General features: G+C 38.6%; 1 protein-coding gene across 4 annotated transcripts in view; it reads left to right on the top strand.

Moving 5' to 3' along the window:
* The window catches only part of PDE1A (phosphodiesterase 1A), a 197,445-nt gene that overhangs the window by 21,421 nt on the left and 160,485 nt on the right, over positions 1–15,539 (top strand). Inside the window, exon 1 of one of the 4 annotated variants that reach the window (XM_052676052.1) lies at positions 7,474–7,584. The exons of 2 other annotated variants lie outside the window; for them this stretch is intronic. In XM_052676052.1, the coding sequence (XP_052532012.1) occupies positions 7,583–7,584 (2 nt within the window). In that variant the 5' untranslated portion in view covers positions 7,474–7,582. Of the gene's footprint in view, positions 1–7,473; positions 7,585–15,539 lie in introns of those variants that run through there. One more of the 4 variants, XM_052676060.1, reaches the window with a different exon arrangement.

Here is a 15,539-nt window from a genome sequence, read left to right as displayed (position 1 = left end):
AACAAGAGAAATATTTTATTCTACTCAGTAGTGCAGTTGCCTTTTCCTTCACTCATTCATTGCTGCTTTTGACATGAGTAATCTTAGTTTTGAGCCAGAAAAGTGAACCCTTTGTTACCAGTTTCATTTTCTACTTTGTCCTGTCATTTGCGGTCTTGATCAGCGTGTCTTTATAGATAAAAGCAACGCATATGCTTTGTGCTCATGAAGTAGCTGTCCTTTGGGCCTCATAACAAAGTGGTGACATCTTCTGTCCACCTTCTGGGCAGCTGATGGATGGTCTCAGGAGTCCCTTCCAGTCTCAACTGTTCGGTGACTGTGCAAGTGTTTTTGCATCAAGAAGATGGTAGTTCTTATACTGGATTGTACTCATACTGATCCTAAATGGTGTTTTTTCACTATATACATCATCTCCAAGGAGTTTAATCACAGGATTATGCCTCACTATTGATTTTCATTCAGATCCCATTGACTCCAGTGGGAATGATGATGGCAGAACATTACTCTGGAGAGATCAGTGTTATTCTCAAGTCTCCTAGCACCTGATTTCCTACACGACTGAAGCTCAGTGCTTTTAAAATTTACTGCCTAGTGATATTTTTAAAGGACTATTTTGATTTCATAAACCATCCCTCAGCAATCATGGAATACTTTGAAGTCAACTAAATAGTACAGCTGGGAGCTCTGTTGTATCTGTAGTGAAATATGAACAGTGTATAGCATCTGGATACAATAAATCTGTCAAACTGTAACTGAAAAAACAAGGAATCAATTAAAATTTAATATTCTACTTGCACAGGGAAAAGCCAGCATTTTACCTAGAAAATTTCTTTTAATATTTTTAATAAGCTGAATTGTTGGTTCACAACTGAAATTAAACAGCAATAACTGCTTTATTTTAAGTTACTACAGCTTAGTGCTTGTGTAGCTACTTTTTTTTTCCTCCTATTTCGTAGAAAATTTATAGGAAATCCCCTCCAGGTGGAGGCACTATATATATATATATATATATATATATATATATATATATATATATATATATATACACACATACACACACACACAATAAACCTGTTCGGAAACTTAGATTATCTGCAATATGCATATGCCTCCTTTGTAAAATGCAAGATGGGTACTGGCTCATGCAATTTTTCTTAACAGTATATTTTCTTAAAGAAAGTTTGATCTGAGTTTCAGTTCACCCTCAGTTTTGTGAACTCTTTCTTTCATGGAGCAGAACATATTCTGTCTTAACTGGTTTTAAATTGTTTGAGGTGCAGGTCAGAGTCAAGTAGCAGCACTGTACGGTAGCTTGAGTACTGAAATGTAAGTTGCAACCTTTATATCTGTGAGAAGCGTAGCTCAGTATTGTTTCTGTAAGAGTATTTGCCGTGTCCCTCAGAAAATTAGCTGTCATTTCAAGAGTCAGCTTCTTAATTACCATCACCATCCATTAAGAGTTGCTCTAGGCTGAACCTAACAGTATATAGAATCATAGAATTGTAGAATTGGCTGGTTAGAAAAGACCTTAAAGACCATCAAATATGTGCTGAAGAGTTTAAAAACACGTAAAAAATATATATACAGTAGAGTTTACAGTTCATTACAGCAGTAATGAACTTCATTTCTGATTCTTGACCTAACTGCTGGTGCTGTATACAGCTTGATAAAAAGACTTCCATTCCTTTCCAATTTCTTTCTGGATTTGCTAAGAAATGTTCAAGATTTGATTTTAGAAGATTTCAGACAATTTCAATGTTCATTTTTCTTTGTGACTTACTAGAAACTGGGAAAAGAAAAAAAGGCTTTTTAAGGAGTGCCCTTTAGAATGCCTGATTTGGATATTTGGCACAGAGAGTTCCTGGGATAGTGTATAAGCCTTAGTTAGCAGTTGCCTATATGGTTCACGGTCCACAAACCCACCACCTACTTGTTTTTGGTGTGCTGTTTAAGTGTGACACAGTTACCTTGATTGCAGACTCTGAGTAAGGGAACTGAAAGCTCTGCTGAAGCTGTGTGTGAAGGGGACAGCAGCTAACCTCCTTGTTCACTTTGGCTAGTGTTAGGTAGGTGCTCGGGTGGACTGCTGTAGGATATGCTTGAAGTGTGTCCAAATTATTATTAGTATGGGATCCTGACAGTGGTGACAGGCTGTGTAAGCCTTGATCATTCTGAGGGAATCTCACAAATCCTCTGTATATGGTAGCAGTCAGATATGGGTATCTGATTTTCAGGAGGCAAAGATCTATGTTCTAGCTCTGTCAAAGTCTGGTGCCAGTCTGACAAATAGCATGGTTATTTCAGGGTTTCTGCCATACCACAAATGAATATCTCCTCCTGGAAGCTGGCCATGCCAAATTCTTGAGGCTCTTCATACATAACCTTAATACTGTGCAGTATGTTGTGTGACTATAGAATGAGTAGTGATTGTTCATTTAGTTGTGTCTGTGCAAGCCTTGCACGCTGTGCTTATCTTGGCTCCAGTGGAAATGTTTGTACTTGTATCTTCCTGTGTTACTGGTTACTGAAGTAGATACATAAACCTCACTGTTGAACCCAGCAGGTGCATTTGATAATCTGTATAATTCTGAACTTAAGTATTTTCTCATCTGCCAGCACTGTTGGTGGGATATCTGCTATTGCCGTGATGTCTGTTGCTCTGATTTGAAAACAGTGATACCAGTAGAATGCTCAGATTGGTCCTCAGTTCATTCCTAATGACCAGCAAATGTGGTGTAAGGTGTCTCAAGCTGCAGTGTTTTTGCCTGCAAAATAACATATGTGAGATCTGTTATATGTGGGGGGTAGGGAGCCCTTTCAGCCCAGGCATGGAATGTTAACAGAAACCTTGAAAGTTGCAGTACAAGATGGTACTGGAGACTGAGCCAAAAACGCTACTACTGGTACTTAGAATAAATGCAGACTCGAAAGCAGATGAGACTGGTTTCAAGGGTTTAAAAAACAAAACAAACAAACAAAAAAAGTAGCTGATATATGTGAAATGCAATATATTTAGTGAATGTGGATAGAAGACAGACTTTTAGACTAATCATGAAAAAGATGTAAAAACTTGTAAAAAAAATATATTTATATATATTATATAATATAATATATATATGATATAATATAATTGAATAATAATAGTATAAATATTATATATAAGTAGTCCCAAGCAGCCTATGGACTGAAGAAGAAGAAACCATCTTGCGAAGAGGAGACTCCATTGCCATCTACATTGCCTCACTGTCGCCCACATCATCTCTCCACCATTGTGTTTATCCCTGTGAAGATCTGGGACACTGAAGTCTCACCATTACGTCCCCCTATGCTGATGTGACCCAAAGAGGCAGTGTAAGGCTGATCGTAACGCCAGAGGAAAAAGCAGGCAGCAGAAGGCTTGTATATACCTGTGTTGACTTAGTAGGATTTGAACTATAAACGTTAGTTTCACATTTTGATGAGACAAATAATTCTTTGATCAGACTGTTAAAGCTTTAATAAAACTAGCCTAAACCATAGCTTTGCCTTTAAAGAATATTCTCCCTTTTGTGTGGAAGATGTTGGATAGAGCATGAATCAGCAGCAGGGAGTGCAAGCCACCTTCACTCCCATCCTGTGTTTTGGGGGCAGTATGTAGGGAAGAGTTGATGTGTCCATGAGATACACAGCATAGAATGGTGTAGTTGGAAATCAGTCATACCACATTTTTCTTTCTTTTTTTTTTTTTATTCCTATGTGTATGAGCAAAATCTTAAGGAAAAAAAAAAAAGATTCTGCTTATGACTAGGCATCAGCTATCTCAAAGGGCTGAAGAGGAAACATTTGGCTCTTTTGTGATTATAGTATTTTTCTCTGATAATTTCTGTAGCATGCTAGTTGGCCTCCTACTTCAACTTCTGAATGGCAGCTGACAGCATTTTTTCTTCATGAAAAGAAATTTTTAATGGGTTGTACCAAAAATAGCTGGAACTTGCTGTCTTATGTGAAAAAATACAGGATATGAGTCATTATCAACAGCAGGAGACCTTAGATCCTCTGTAACTTTACATATCTTCTGTGGCTGTATCAAAGGACTGCATTTAATCTGAGCAGCACATGCTCATACCAGATAGCTACAATAGACAATTTGGCTCCCACTGTCAGGTTTTATAGCACCTATTCTGTGGTGAAACCTACTCCACTCTTCAAAGAAACTTAAAGAGGAACTTTGAAGAAGTTTGCAACCACTCAGTTCCTTGTAACTTAAATTAAAAGTGAGGTAAATTCAGCAATTGTTGGTTTGTCTTCTGGGGGAGAACAGTCAGAAACTCAGACTTCAATTCTTTCAGGAGTTTCTGATGTTCCATGTTCTTCCAGAGGTGTCACTTTTGTCAAATAAGTGATGTCTACCAGTGAATCATTAAGATTTTTACTAATCTAACATTTCTAGCAGTCAGAGAGAAAGTAATCGTAACTGCAACAGCTTCTGTAAATCTTTACTTGTAAAACTTAAACTTCAAAAATATATTTCCTCTCATACTCCATTCCCAAGAGTTGCATATGGATTTTAAAATTCTTGAATGCGAGTCTTGCATAAATAAAGAAGGCAAGGCACCAAACAGTATAAGTGATTTGTGTGTAGGGATGAATGAGAGAGCACAAAACCCATACCTTGTAGAATTCTTGCTCCCCATGTCTGTGCCTTAATTAGACACTGTACTTCTGGATACTTTAGAAGTAGGCTGTTATGTCTATTCAAATTAGGGAAACCTTATTGCTTGAAATGAAAGCTGAATAAACATCTACAATGGTGTGTGCTTCCTAAGTCATGAGCCAGCTACTGGACAGTAAAGGTAGGCTGTTCCTGTGCTCATTGTTTGCTTCTCATTCTTCTGTGCAAAAAAAAAAAAAAGGCAGTATCTGTATAGAGAAGAGCTGAGGCACTGAAGAATGAATGCTTGGGGCCACCTGTCTCTGTTAGCCTACTACATTTATAAGTTTTTGACAAGAATGATCCATGAATATCACATTGTTCTATATCTTTGTGGGTTCTGGGCCAGAAAGACTTAGCATGAAAGACAAAAACTAACCTGGCTGTGTGGTTTTTGAAGAATTATGTGGAAGTTTGTGACCAAGATCGCTGTGTTTAAGCACCGTAACTGTAGGTATTTCTTCCCTGTATTAAATGTTATACTTTTGAAATTAGCCTCTGCAAGAAAGTGGGGGATTACTGAATTGAAATTCAGGCTTCAAATTTGCAGTTGGAGATACAGGGGAAAAAAAAACATTTCCTAAAGAAATAGGTGGAGAGAACTCTAGCTAGTTCAAAGGACTCTTTCAACAGTGAAAGCAAATAATTCTGTTTTTTTCTTAACATAATTGCTGTTCTGAATGGAGAACTCGCTCTTTTTTTCCTGCACGTGATGAACAAATGCATGCAAACAATGGAGATTTGACTTGAATCAAGTTTGACTCAAATATTTAAAATATTTAGCATGGAAACTTCTAGTGTGGATTTATCCCCATGAAGGAAAGGCAAGAGAAGGCTCAGGAATGTGGAGGGCTCTCCAGTGATAAAGCTAATGTATTTCTGGGCATCAAGCATTATTTATTAAACATAAAATAGAAACTATTTCTACTTCAAATGTTGGTACATGGAATCTTTTTCAAGTACAAGAATTTTCTGGTTCACACTCTTTAATCTCTTGCTTTATATTATTATACACACGTTGCCTGTTGGATGTTAATTTCAGAGTGTTAGATGGCAAGCTGGTACCATGAGGGGTTGCTTTCATGTAAGAAAACCCACTGTCTTATAGCTATGCTATTGTGTCATCAAAAGAACTACTACATACGAATACCAGTTTTCTGCACGTATTCCTCAGAAAGAAGGTAGAAATGATGTGTAACAATGCTGACATTCCTTGGGAAGTAGTTTGGACTTGCTGAAATGTATACAATGTTATTTGGTGTTACTGACCAGCAGAAATTGTAATTTCAATTTTCCTTGCAAAGTGAATACATCAGTAGCTGGATTGACTTGGCTGCTTATGCAGGCCATGACACTTGTATCAGGAATTGCATAAAGTTTTCTGCATCTAACTCCCAAGCTTTACAGCACGTTAGGTCATACCAGAACCCATACAAACTGATTACTGTGGCTGTGACAAGTCATGATGTGGAGGTTTTGACTGGGATGATAAAAATCCATATAACACAAGAGGGTAACCATACCACGACTAGAAGGACTTAGCCGCAGTGAGTTGCGCCTGCACTGAACTGCAGTTGAAATTCTGGCCTAAACCAGCACCTATCACACCTTAGTTCCCAAATACTTTTAATTCTCATGTTGTACCTTCAGCACCTGGGTCAGGTATGTGTCAAGCTCATATATAGTTCTGCTAAAGCCTCAAAATAACTTGACGCTGGAGGTGTTGGTACAGTTACTGAGGTGGTAGTCTGGAATGTTTGGACTCGTGTCTAACAAGACAAAAGTTTTTATAGATAAGTTTGACTGAGAAGCTTATGACATCAGCAAGTTTAAAAAAAAAAAAAAAAAAACCCACAAAAAAACCAACAGTACAAGGCTGATGGGTCCTTGACTAATCTTGAACTGCTGGATGTCAGACCAGAATCAAGAGGTATTTTTAAATGTCAGTTTGAAGCTGAATTATGGCTTTCCAGTCTCAAGAGCAAACTGCTTAGTGATTCAGGGATTAAATTGGATGTTATGATCTTTTCAGTATGTACACAAGCGGCTTAAAGAGACTTTCCGTGCAGAAAATGTGCAGTCAAACTAAGAGACTGATGTAAATCTACAGTCTGAAGTCCTTCTAGTATCTGAGATTTCTGACCTGAAAGGTGAAGTACATAATCCCAAAACTTGACTAATGCCAATGAAAATGAAGCTATTGCCTTGTCTCTGCCTTAATTTTCTACTTTTGTTAGAACAGCGGTGAGAGGTTACAAATTTCTGCATTGTTCACCAGCTTCTAATGAGCATTTTTTCAAAAAAAGGCATTTGCAAAATGCTTTTATGTACTGAATGGGTAGGAAGCTATCTGTGACATAGCAGGTGTGGCAAAATAATTTTTACTGGCTACCTGTTACAACTGTGTAAAAGTTGTTAGCAGTGATTTAGTGTAAGGCCAGTAAATATTTGGGCTTGTTGGGCAGCAATATGTTCTAAACACCTCTCTTTTGTGGTACACTTCTATGAAGGCACCAGCCAGCAGGTTGAAGTGGGCACTGCTCTGCATGCAGCGCTGTGTTTTCCCTGTTTGTGGCAGAGAAGCTGACTCACTGCTCAAGCAGTGGCAGTTCATGATACACTGTGCAGAAAGTGGCAGTCCCAAATTTCATATATGCTTTCCTCCCATCTGGTAAGTGGATGAGTCATCTATGACTCAGTTTTCTCTGCTCAGCTTAAGAATGATTCCAAATGAGTCAGACAGAATGTTTTCAGGGACTCCTGCTGTTAGAGAGCACTTCACCTCTACCGCTCCCATCTTCTCATCTCTCCCATACTGTGGGCTGTGGTCTAACTTCGTTCTATCCTAAACTCAAGACTGTTGAAATTGCTGCTTTAGTGAGCCATTTTTTGATGTAAGTATGACTTTTAGCTTTGCCTTTAGTACTGTCAGACATGCTGATACAGGGGCAGGACCTGCCCTTTGTGGTGGCTTTGCCCATCACTGCTGAAAGACCTTCATATGCTCTGCTGTCTAATCCAGTGCATCTACAGCATGGGTACAGGCTTATCTTCAGATGGAGGACCTTCAGATAGTACAGGTTTGTTATTTCCTTTCTTGTGCACAGTGAGTAATGAGTTGGCCTGGGCTCCATGACTATGTGGTAGACTAGGTCTGTTGTGATTCTGGACAGCTTTTTGTACGTTGTCTCTGTTTGGAGAGCAACTTCAGAATTAGTCCTTGTCATAGGTGGCTGTACTCTGAACAAAGAGACTGTGGGGAAAGACAGGTGCCAGGCTGCTGGCAGGCTTTTGGCCATCGCAAGCAAGCTGTTCCTTAGTGGTAAGCCTCTGGGAAATGATTAGGAATGTCATGTATTAATAAAAATTGAGCAAAGTGATCTAATAGTACGCAGCAATAGTCTGCATTTGTGCAGAGCACTTCAATAATTTTCTTAAAGTTGCTGTTTAGGTCTACAGGTGACAGAGAAGAGATGAATGGATGGTAGAGAACTTTTGGTGAACTTATCTTCCTGTGTGTGTATGTAGTTTCATTACTTACTGCAGCCAAAAATGTATGTAAATGTATTCTTTCCATAGAGAAAGATGCAGATAGTACAACCATGAAATGCAAAAAGCAGCTCTCGTCTGTCACTGTTTCCCAACCATATGGCCAGTCCTGTAGATGTGCCCCTTATGTAAGAGAGATCCTGCGCCACGCTTAATTACTGCTTGATGGTTCACCAGGAAAGGAATCTGAGAAGCACTAATTGAAAGAAATAGCAAGTTTTTTTCACATTCGAATCTTGAAGTTTCTTTCAGAATCATTCTGTTAATAATCAAAGTTTGCACATCTGAAATTGAAAATCTTTGGGCTGTATCTCCTGTTACTTATCTTTCCATTTAATTGAAACCAAATAGCTATTTCTCCTCTGCTCATTCTTTTGCCCCTAAAGCAATTTCTAGTCCCATGTTCTCACTAATTGCTAAAATCACTTCTGAGTAGCATCCAATACTGTTGGTTCCTTGATAGTTTAAGGATTCACCACCAGAAACAGCATTTGCTTCATGATCTATATCTGAAATTTAATGTCTCATAATAATGTCATTTTCTGCTTGACTTTATTCTGTGTTAGCCGGTTTTTTCTAATCAGAGATTAAAGATAATGTGATTATTGCCCTTGTACTAAATGAACACTTTCCTTCAGTATTTAGTAATATCAGTAATATAGCAGGTAGATGCAAAGCCAGGGTGGCTAACAGAAATGACTGCTTGAAAATGATTATTTCTAAATCTGGAAAGAAAACTGAAATATTTTAATACGCTCATCTGAAAGGGGTCAAATTGTTGCCTTTCCAGACATCTGATAGCCATGAAACCTGAAAGGATTTTCATTTAATTTTGTTGACACCATAAGGTTGGAAACTTATGTCTACAATTACTGAATTGGATGAAGAGGAGTGAAACAGGCAGACTCCAGACCTCTTTGTTATCAAAATAGTAATAATAAAAAGCAACAAAACAAAGCTTACCACTCTTTTAAAGAAAAGTAGTAATCTTTAGGGTGAAACAGGAATGGAAATGTGAGGCAAAAGTGGGCCAAGACTAAAGTAAAATGAGTGAGGATGGAGTGAGATTACCAGGCCTGACTCCAGAAGAATTGCCTGTAGCCTGATCATAGGCATATAGCCTAATTTTAGGCATTGCTTTTATTAATAACTATAGTGCAGAAGCAGGCATGTATCGATTTCAATTCATTTGTGACACAAAGTCAGGATGATCATAAACATTAGAAAAGAAACTGTGTGATGCTGTAAAATAAAGTAGTAGCAGTAAGAAATTTAATTATTGAAAAGGTAAGGTTATGCTTCTGTGGATTAACATTTCTATTAAAGCTGGTGGCCCATCAGTTGAAGGTGTGGAAAAGAACAAGATTGTTAGCTGACTGCGAGGCACAAGAGGCATATAACCTGGAACAAACAACAGACTGCTAGGCCAGAGGACCCTTCTGGATTCATTTTGAAATCTGTAAGCAAAAATGTAATATATGTTTAGATCCAGCACTGGTTTGGTCTGAAATATTTATTGCATGAGCTTCTATTTGTTTTGCTGGAAGAAATGATACAATGAAGAAATGAGACCAAAACCCTTATTTTCACGTGTTAGCAGATTGAAAGCCAAATTATTTTGTTGTCAGTGAAACATTCATAAATTCCTCCGATCATAACTAATATCTCCAATGAAGTATTTTAGTAATTACTTTACAGTTCATATTAACATCCTGACCATCTTTGCTGCCTGGCAGTCCCGCCTGGGTTAAAACCCATCCTTGCTTTCCTTTCACTGATTTATTACCTATTTTATATTTCTTACTCTTACCCCCAGCTTCTCCAGGGTATTAAAAGCCTCCCATGTGATTCCTCATGGTTTGCTAAAGCTTAACTGTACAAGTTAATTGATATTTACACTCTGGATTGCTTTCTGGCTCAGAAGAACTCGCAGAGGTGCTTTTAAAAATTATTGCTTTGCTGAAAGGGAAAGGTAGCTATATCTTCTCCCCTACCTCCTCAGGTCGGTATTTTTGCTGAATCTGGTGTAGGATTCTGGGGAAAATTAGTACTCGGATACTTCAGGCAATGAACCACTCAGGACTTTTAAAAACAGTATTAGGCCTGAAGAGGTCCTTACACGTTTAATTAGAAGTGTCAAAGTGAGTTTCTTTACAACACTTTGACCTGATGTTCTACAGCATTCTAAAATTGTTTTCATATCTGGAATCATAGACTTAAAAAATGAATAAGCAAGGAAACAAATTCAGAAATCCAATATCCTAATCCTAATTATTTTTTATGTTTTCATGTCCCTTGTAATTTTTCAAGTCAACTTTGTATGGTTAGCTGTTATCCATTTCCTTTGAGAACTAGCAGTAAAGTGGATGTTATCAGTAGGAATCTCCTTTTGAATGTAGCTGAATTCTTCTGCAAGGTACTGTCCCTGCCTCTGTCCTCTTTCCAAACCTATAAGTATATACTCAACACACCATAGGAAAAACAGATGAAATAATGGATCATTGGACAATAATTCTCAGTTCACTGATCAGTCCTTGCTTTAAAAATTGTTTGAATTCATTGCTCCATCATGCCAAAGTGAAGGATGAAGGTGATTAGTTTTGTTTTTTTTTCCTCCCCATAAAACCATCGCATCCCAAGCAGTGCCAGTCCTCTTGCCCTCACTGCTTTGCTGACGTGCTTCTTCAGGAACCATCCTTTGTGTGAAATAATGTGCTCTCTACCAATTCATTTTCAAATTTCCAGATAGCCAAAATGAAGGGTAACTCTACCAGTTATTTGCATCCCTTAACCATGTTAAGAATTTTCTTAAGGAAACCTACTAGGATTGTTTTTTATAGACCAGTACAGTACAGACAGACTTAAAATTATTGCAGTGATATGAACTGACATGGTGCTCTAAAATGAACACAATGTTTTATTTTTGCATGCAGTTAGAATTTTCTAATATGATTTTCTTAGTTTTATCAATCATGTTAAGTGTTATGTACTCCTATTCCAGAAACCTGTGGAAGTAATCTTCTATTTTATGCTGAGGTTTGCAAACAAACAAAAAGAGCCATCTATTTTATTTTCTTCTGCACTTTGAATGGGATATTTTTCCCACAAAGACAGCTTGTTTCCACATCAGCTTCCTGATTGAGTGCTTTTTGTGTGTGTGTGTGTGTGTGTGTGTGTGTGTGTGTGTGTTTAATTAGATGGCTCCAGAGAGCATGAACTACAATAAGCTTAAGCAACATCAAGGATCTGATGGCATTGTGTTGCCTAACATCACCTGAAACAGTTCTCCAGTTGTGCTGAGTTGCTGTAGAAATAGCTGCCCACTGCTGGTGGACTTGGTTGAGAAATTAAAAAACAATGAACACAACTGGTGGTGTGACAGACTGACATGGCAGACACTAAAGCTCCAGTAACATCAAGAAACTCAGAATTATTTCTGTTATGAACATAAATGAAGCATCCTTTTGCTTAGGATTGCCTGTGATGTATGTCTTAGGATGTTCTTGAGATATCACTACTAATTCAGTTATTTAGGGAGGGTAAGGGGGAGGGAGAGAGATGATTTATGGAAGTCACTTTAAAAAAGCTTTTTTTATTTTAAAATGTCTATGAGTTCTGAGTGACTCTTCTCACCTCTGTACAATTTTTCAAATACTTTAGTGCATATTCTGAAGTTTTTGGGTAGAATTAGCCTGCCCTGGAAAGCTAATGCAGCAGCTTTAGGCCAGTAATAATTATTAGCCTATCTATTTTGCTTTGCTATCCTACTCACAGAGAGTAAAAAATTGAAATCACTGTCTCTGCAAAAGGTGCTGCAGCCTTTACTTTGGATGTATATTTCCAGAGCTGTTCCAGCTAACTTGATGAAATGACAGATCCCTATCCCCTCTGCTATCTGTTTAGATTTCTGAGACTCAAATTGAATTTGGTCAGATACATGGATGAAATGATGCTATAATTTGGTCTCTGGCTTTTTTTTCTTTTTCTAAGCAGAACTTATTTGTTTATTTTCAGTAAGGTCAGCAGTCACAGTCTTAAGTGATAACTGTCTTGTGCTTCCGTCTTGAACTGGTGTGTCAAAATCTCCATTCAGAAAGGGTCACATCATCCTATTCCACTGTGCCTTGGCTGTCCAAAATTAAATATGATCAGGATGGGACCCTGTTTAAATAGACACAGCATGGAATATTAACTAGTTTCTGATTATATATTTGCTTAGTAATTTTCAATCTTTCATCCCGATTAATAATAACAAGAAGAAAGCTGTATCTATGGGAACAAATTGTGGAAAATAGCTTTTATGCCTGAAGAGTTCTCAGGGAAAATGGTTTGGTTTTAAAAATCATAGCAGATGTCATCACAGCAAAACTTGGGGCATTGCCCTGTAGCAGTGAGCGGCGTGTAGAACACTAATGCTGTAAAGCAAAAAGGCAAAATCTCTTATTTTAAATTGTTTAGAATATCTGGAGTTGGAAGGGACCCACAAGAATCACCAACCCCAACTCCTGGCTCCACCCAGAACCACCCAAACCCCCTGTCTGAGCATTGTCCAAATGCTTCTTGCACTCTGGCAGCTTGGGGCCATGGCCACTTCCCTGGAGAGCCTGCATCAGTGCCGACCACCCCCTGGTGAATGACCTTTTCCTAATACCCAACCTGACTCTGTCCTGGCACAGCTCCAGGCTGCCCCCTTGAGTCCTGTTGTCACCGAAGAGCAGAGATTGGTGCTGCTCCTCCAACTCCCCTTGAGAGAAGCTGTAGGCTGCCATGACTGAGATCGAGTAGAGCCTGATTTGTAATAAGAGGAGGCATTTAAATTGGCTAAGACAAACAGACAGGTTGGTTTCAGCTGCATTCCAGTCACAGATTGTTTTTGTGAATTGCAGTCGTTCATTGTTGCTTCTTTTTAAAAATTCTTTTCCCTCTCATTGCTGCTTTTCTGAGATGCTGTATGCTGATTAAGGAGACATACCAATTCAAGATTTAAATCGTATGCATTAACTAATGATCCTCAGGTACACTTTAAGGGAAATTAAAATTATTACATGGGAATAATAGACACTAATGCAACAAATTTGTCACTTTTGCTTTCTTGAAAAATCCTCTGTGTGTAAGCCCTGTGCCTGGCTTCCTGCTGTAGAACCAAAGGAAGCATGTGTGTAATACTCTTCCCTTTTCCTTTCCCATATTATTTTCCTGGCTGAAATCATGGAAGGATTTGAGTTGGAAGAGACCCTTAAAGGCCATCTGGTCCAACCCGCTGCAGTGTGCAGTGTGCAGGGACATTCACAGCTCCCATCAGTGCTCACAGCCCCCCAGTCTGACCCGAGTGCCTTAAGGGATGGGCACCCACTTTATCTCTGTGTCACTGCCTCACTGCCTCTATTGTCAAAACCTTCTCCCTTATATCCTATCTAAACCTCCCCTCCTTTAGCTTGAAGCCATCTCCCCTTGTCCTATCACACAGACCCTGCTAAAGAGTCTGTCCCCTTCTTTTTACAGCCCCTTTAGTTCTTCAGTTTTTAAAGGCTCAAGATCATTGTGAACTCATTTCTACTAATATTAAAAAGTATTGGCCATTGAGAAATGATTTTAGGAAGCCTTCTGGCATTAATAATTATAGACTTAGACATTTATCCCTCAACCTCACAGATTGTTCAGTTTGCACTTGTCAGGCAAGTAGTAAATTTTTGCTCTCATTAAACCTCAGCACTGTATTTGTAATGTGTAATTGTAAGCAGATAATATAACTTTGGGGTTCTCATACAGATGATTATGCTTCAGTTGTAACTGAATCTTTTATGGTTTTGGTCTGCACATTCTTTAAACTTCCCTTCTGCAACTTAAGGGAAAAGGGACATCTTTTAGGTTTAACCACTGAAACTTTTAAAGTCTGCTTATCTTCAGGCAAATTGAACAGTGTTCCACCAAGTTGACTATTTAAATAGTCTGCTCTGGAATAGTGTGAGCAAATGGTGTCTCCATCTGTGGTCTTCCTTGAAGACTAAATAAGGGAGTTCTTATATTTAAGAGCATTTTGACTGTGATGAATTTGCTGTTGTAAAGGCCAAATTTATGTCACTTTTCTACTGCAATATTAGTGTTTGGAAATCATGAAGACTGGATTCATTCATATAAATAAGACTGTAGATAAAGAGGAAGGAAAGACTGGCAACATTTCAGTTAAAATAAACATGGATATCAGTGTCCCATTGCTGGTCTGTAACGCGTTTCACTTTGTATCTTTGAATCTGAGAGGTCTTCTGTAGAGTAGAGGTGCACTGAATATTTTCCGAGTGTTACTGTAATATTTAGTTCTGCAGATTTTTCTCATGTCTCCATCTTCCCAGGTTTAAGCTCTTTGTGATGAAAACAGGATGATTTAAAAAAAAAAAAAAATCTGTAGAAAAGCAAAACAAGATGAATAGCATACAACCTTAATGACTTTGGGTAATATGAAGCATTCTCAGTGGGATCTATGTGATCAATACTGCCCATGATCTAAGGTTTAGCTAAGGACCCAGACCACTAACAGCTTGAACGAATGTATGTAGGTTGTTCTGTAAGTAATGCCTCCTATTTATTCCATGGAAAGTACAATACCTACAGAGAGCACAATTACGCTATTTAATAGAAAAAAATCTCAGCTACAAAATGCTGTTTTTTTTTTTAACATAGTCATCATCATTAGCTATGCATTTTCTCTGGTGGTGAACAAGAGCCTGCATGTCGGTTCAAGTGACCCACTGTTTCATAGCTGCTATGATGATGTTGTTAGGAAAATGTTTCCTACACAGTCCGTTTTTCATCAGCCAGGACAAATGGAGTCCAGAAAATGCCAAATCTGGATTATACAGTGGCTGCAGTGGAACAGTCCAGCCCAGATTGGCAATGTGCTCCACTGCCTTCAAAAGAGGCGTGTGGCCTGGCATTATTGTGCTGCAAGAGAAAGGCCCTCGTCTTCTCTGGTCCGACTCTCATTTAAGCCTTCAGCTTAGTAGTCACAATCTAGCAGTCAGTTTAGTTTGTCCCTGGTTCAGGAAATACAGAAGGACCACCCCTAACAGAGGCACTCTTCATTTGGTAGTGGGATGGTTTCGCATGGCTGTTTGGAACATGGCTTGCCTTTCACATCGCTGATGCTGCTGCTGAAACACACCACCCAGCCCCCTAGCTGTGCTCACATCTGCTGCTTGGTCACTGTAAATGTTCAGCCAGCATCAGTGAATGTCAGTGGGTGCCATTTTTTCCTCAGGAGCAATTCAGTGGCACACCTTTGCTTCATAAACACTTTCAAGTC

This window comes from Tympanuchus pallidicinctus, unplaced genomic scaffold, assembly GCF_026119805.1.
Source record: "Tympanuchus pallidicinctus isolate F22 unplaced genomic scaffold, pur_lepc_1.0 scaffold15, whole genome shotgun sequence".
NCBI lineage: Eukaryota > Metazoa > Chordata > Aves > Galliformes > Phasianidae > Tympanuchus > Tympanuchus pallidicinctus.
Note: the sequence above shows the minus strand (reverse complement) of the source record. Positions and strands in the feature narration are given on the sequence as shown.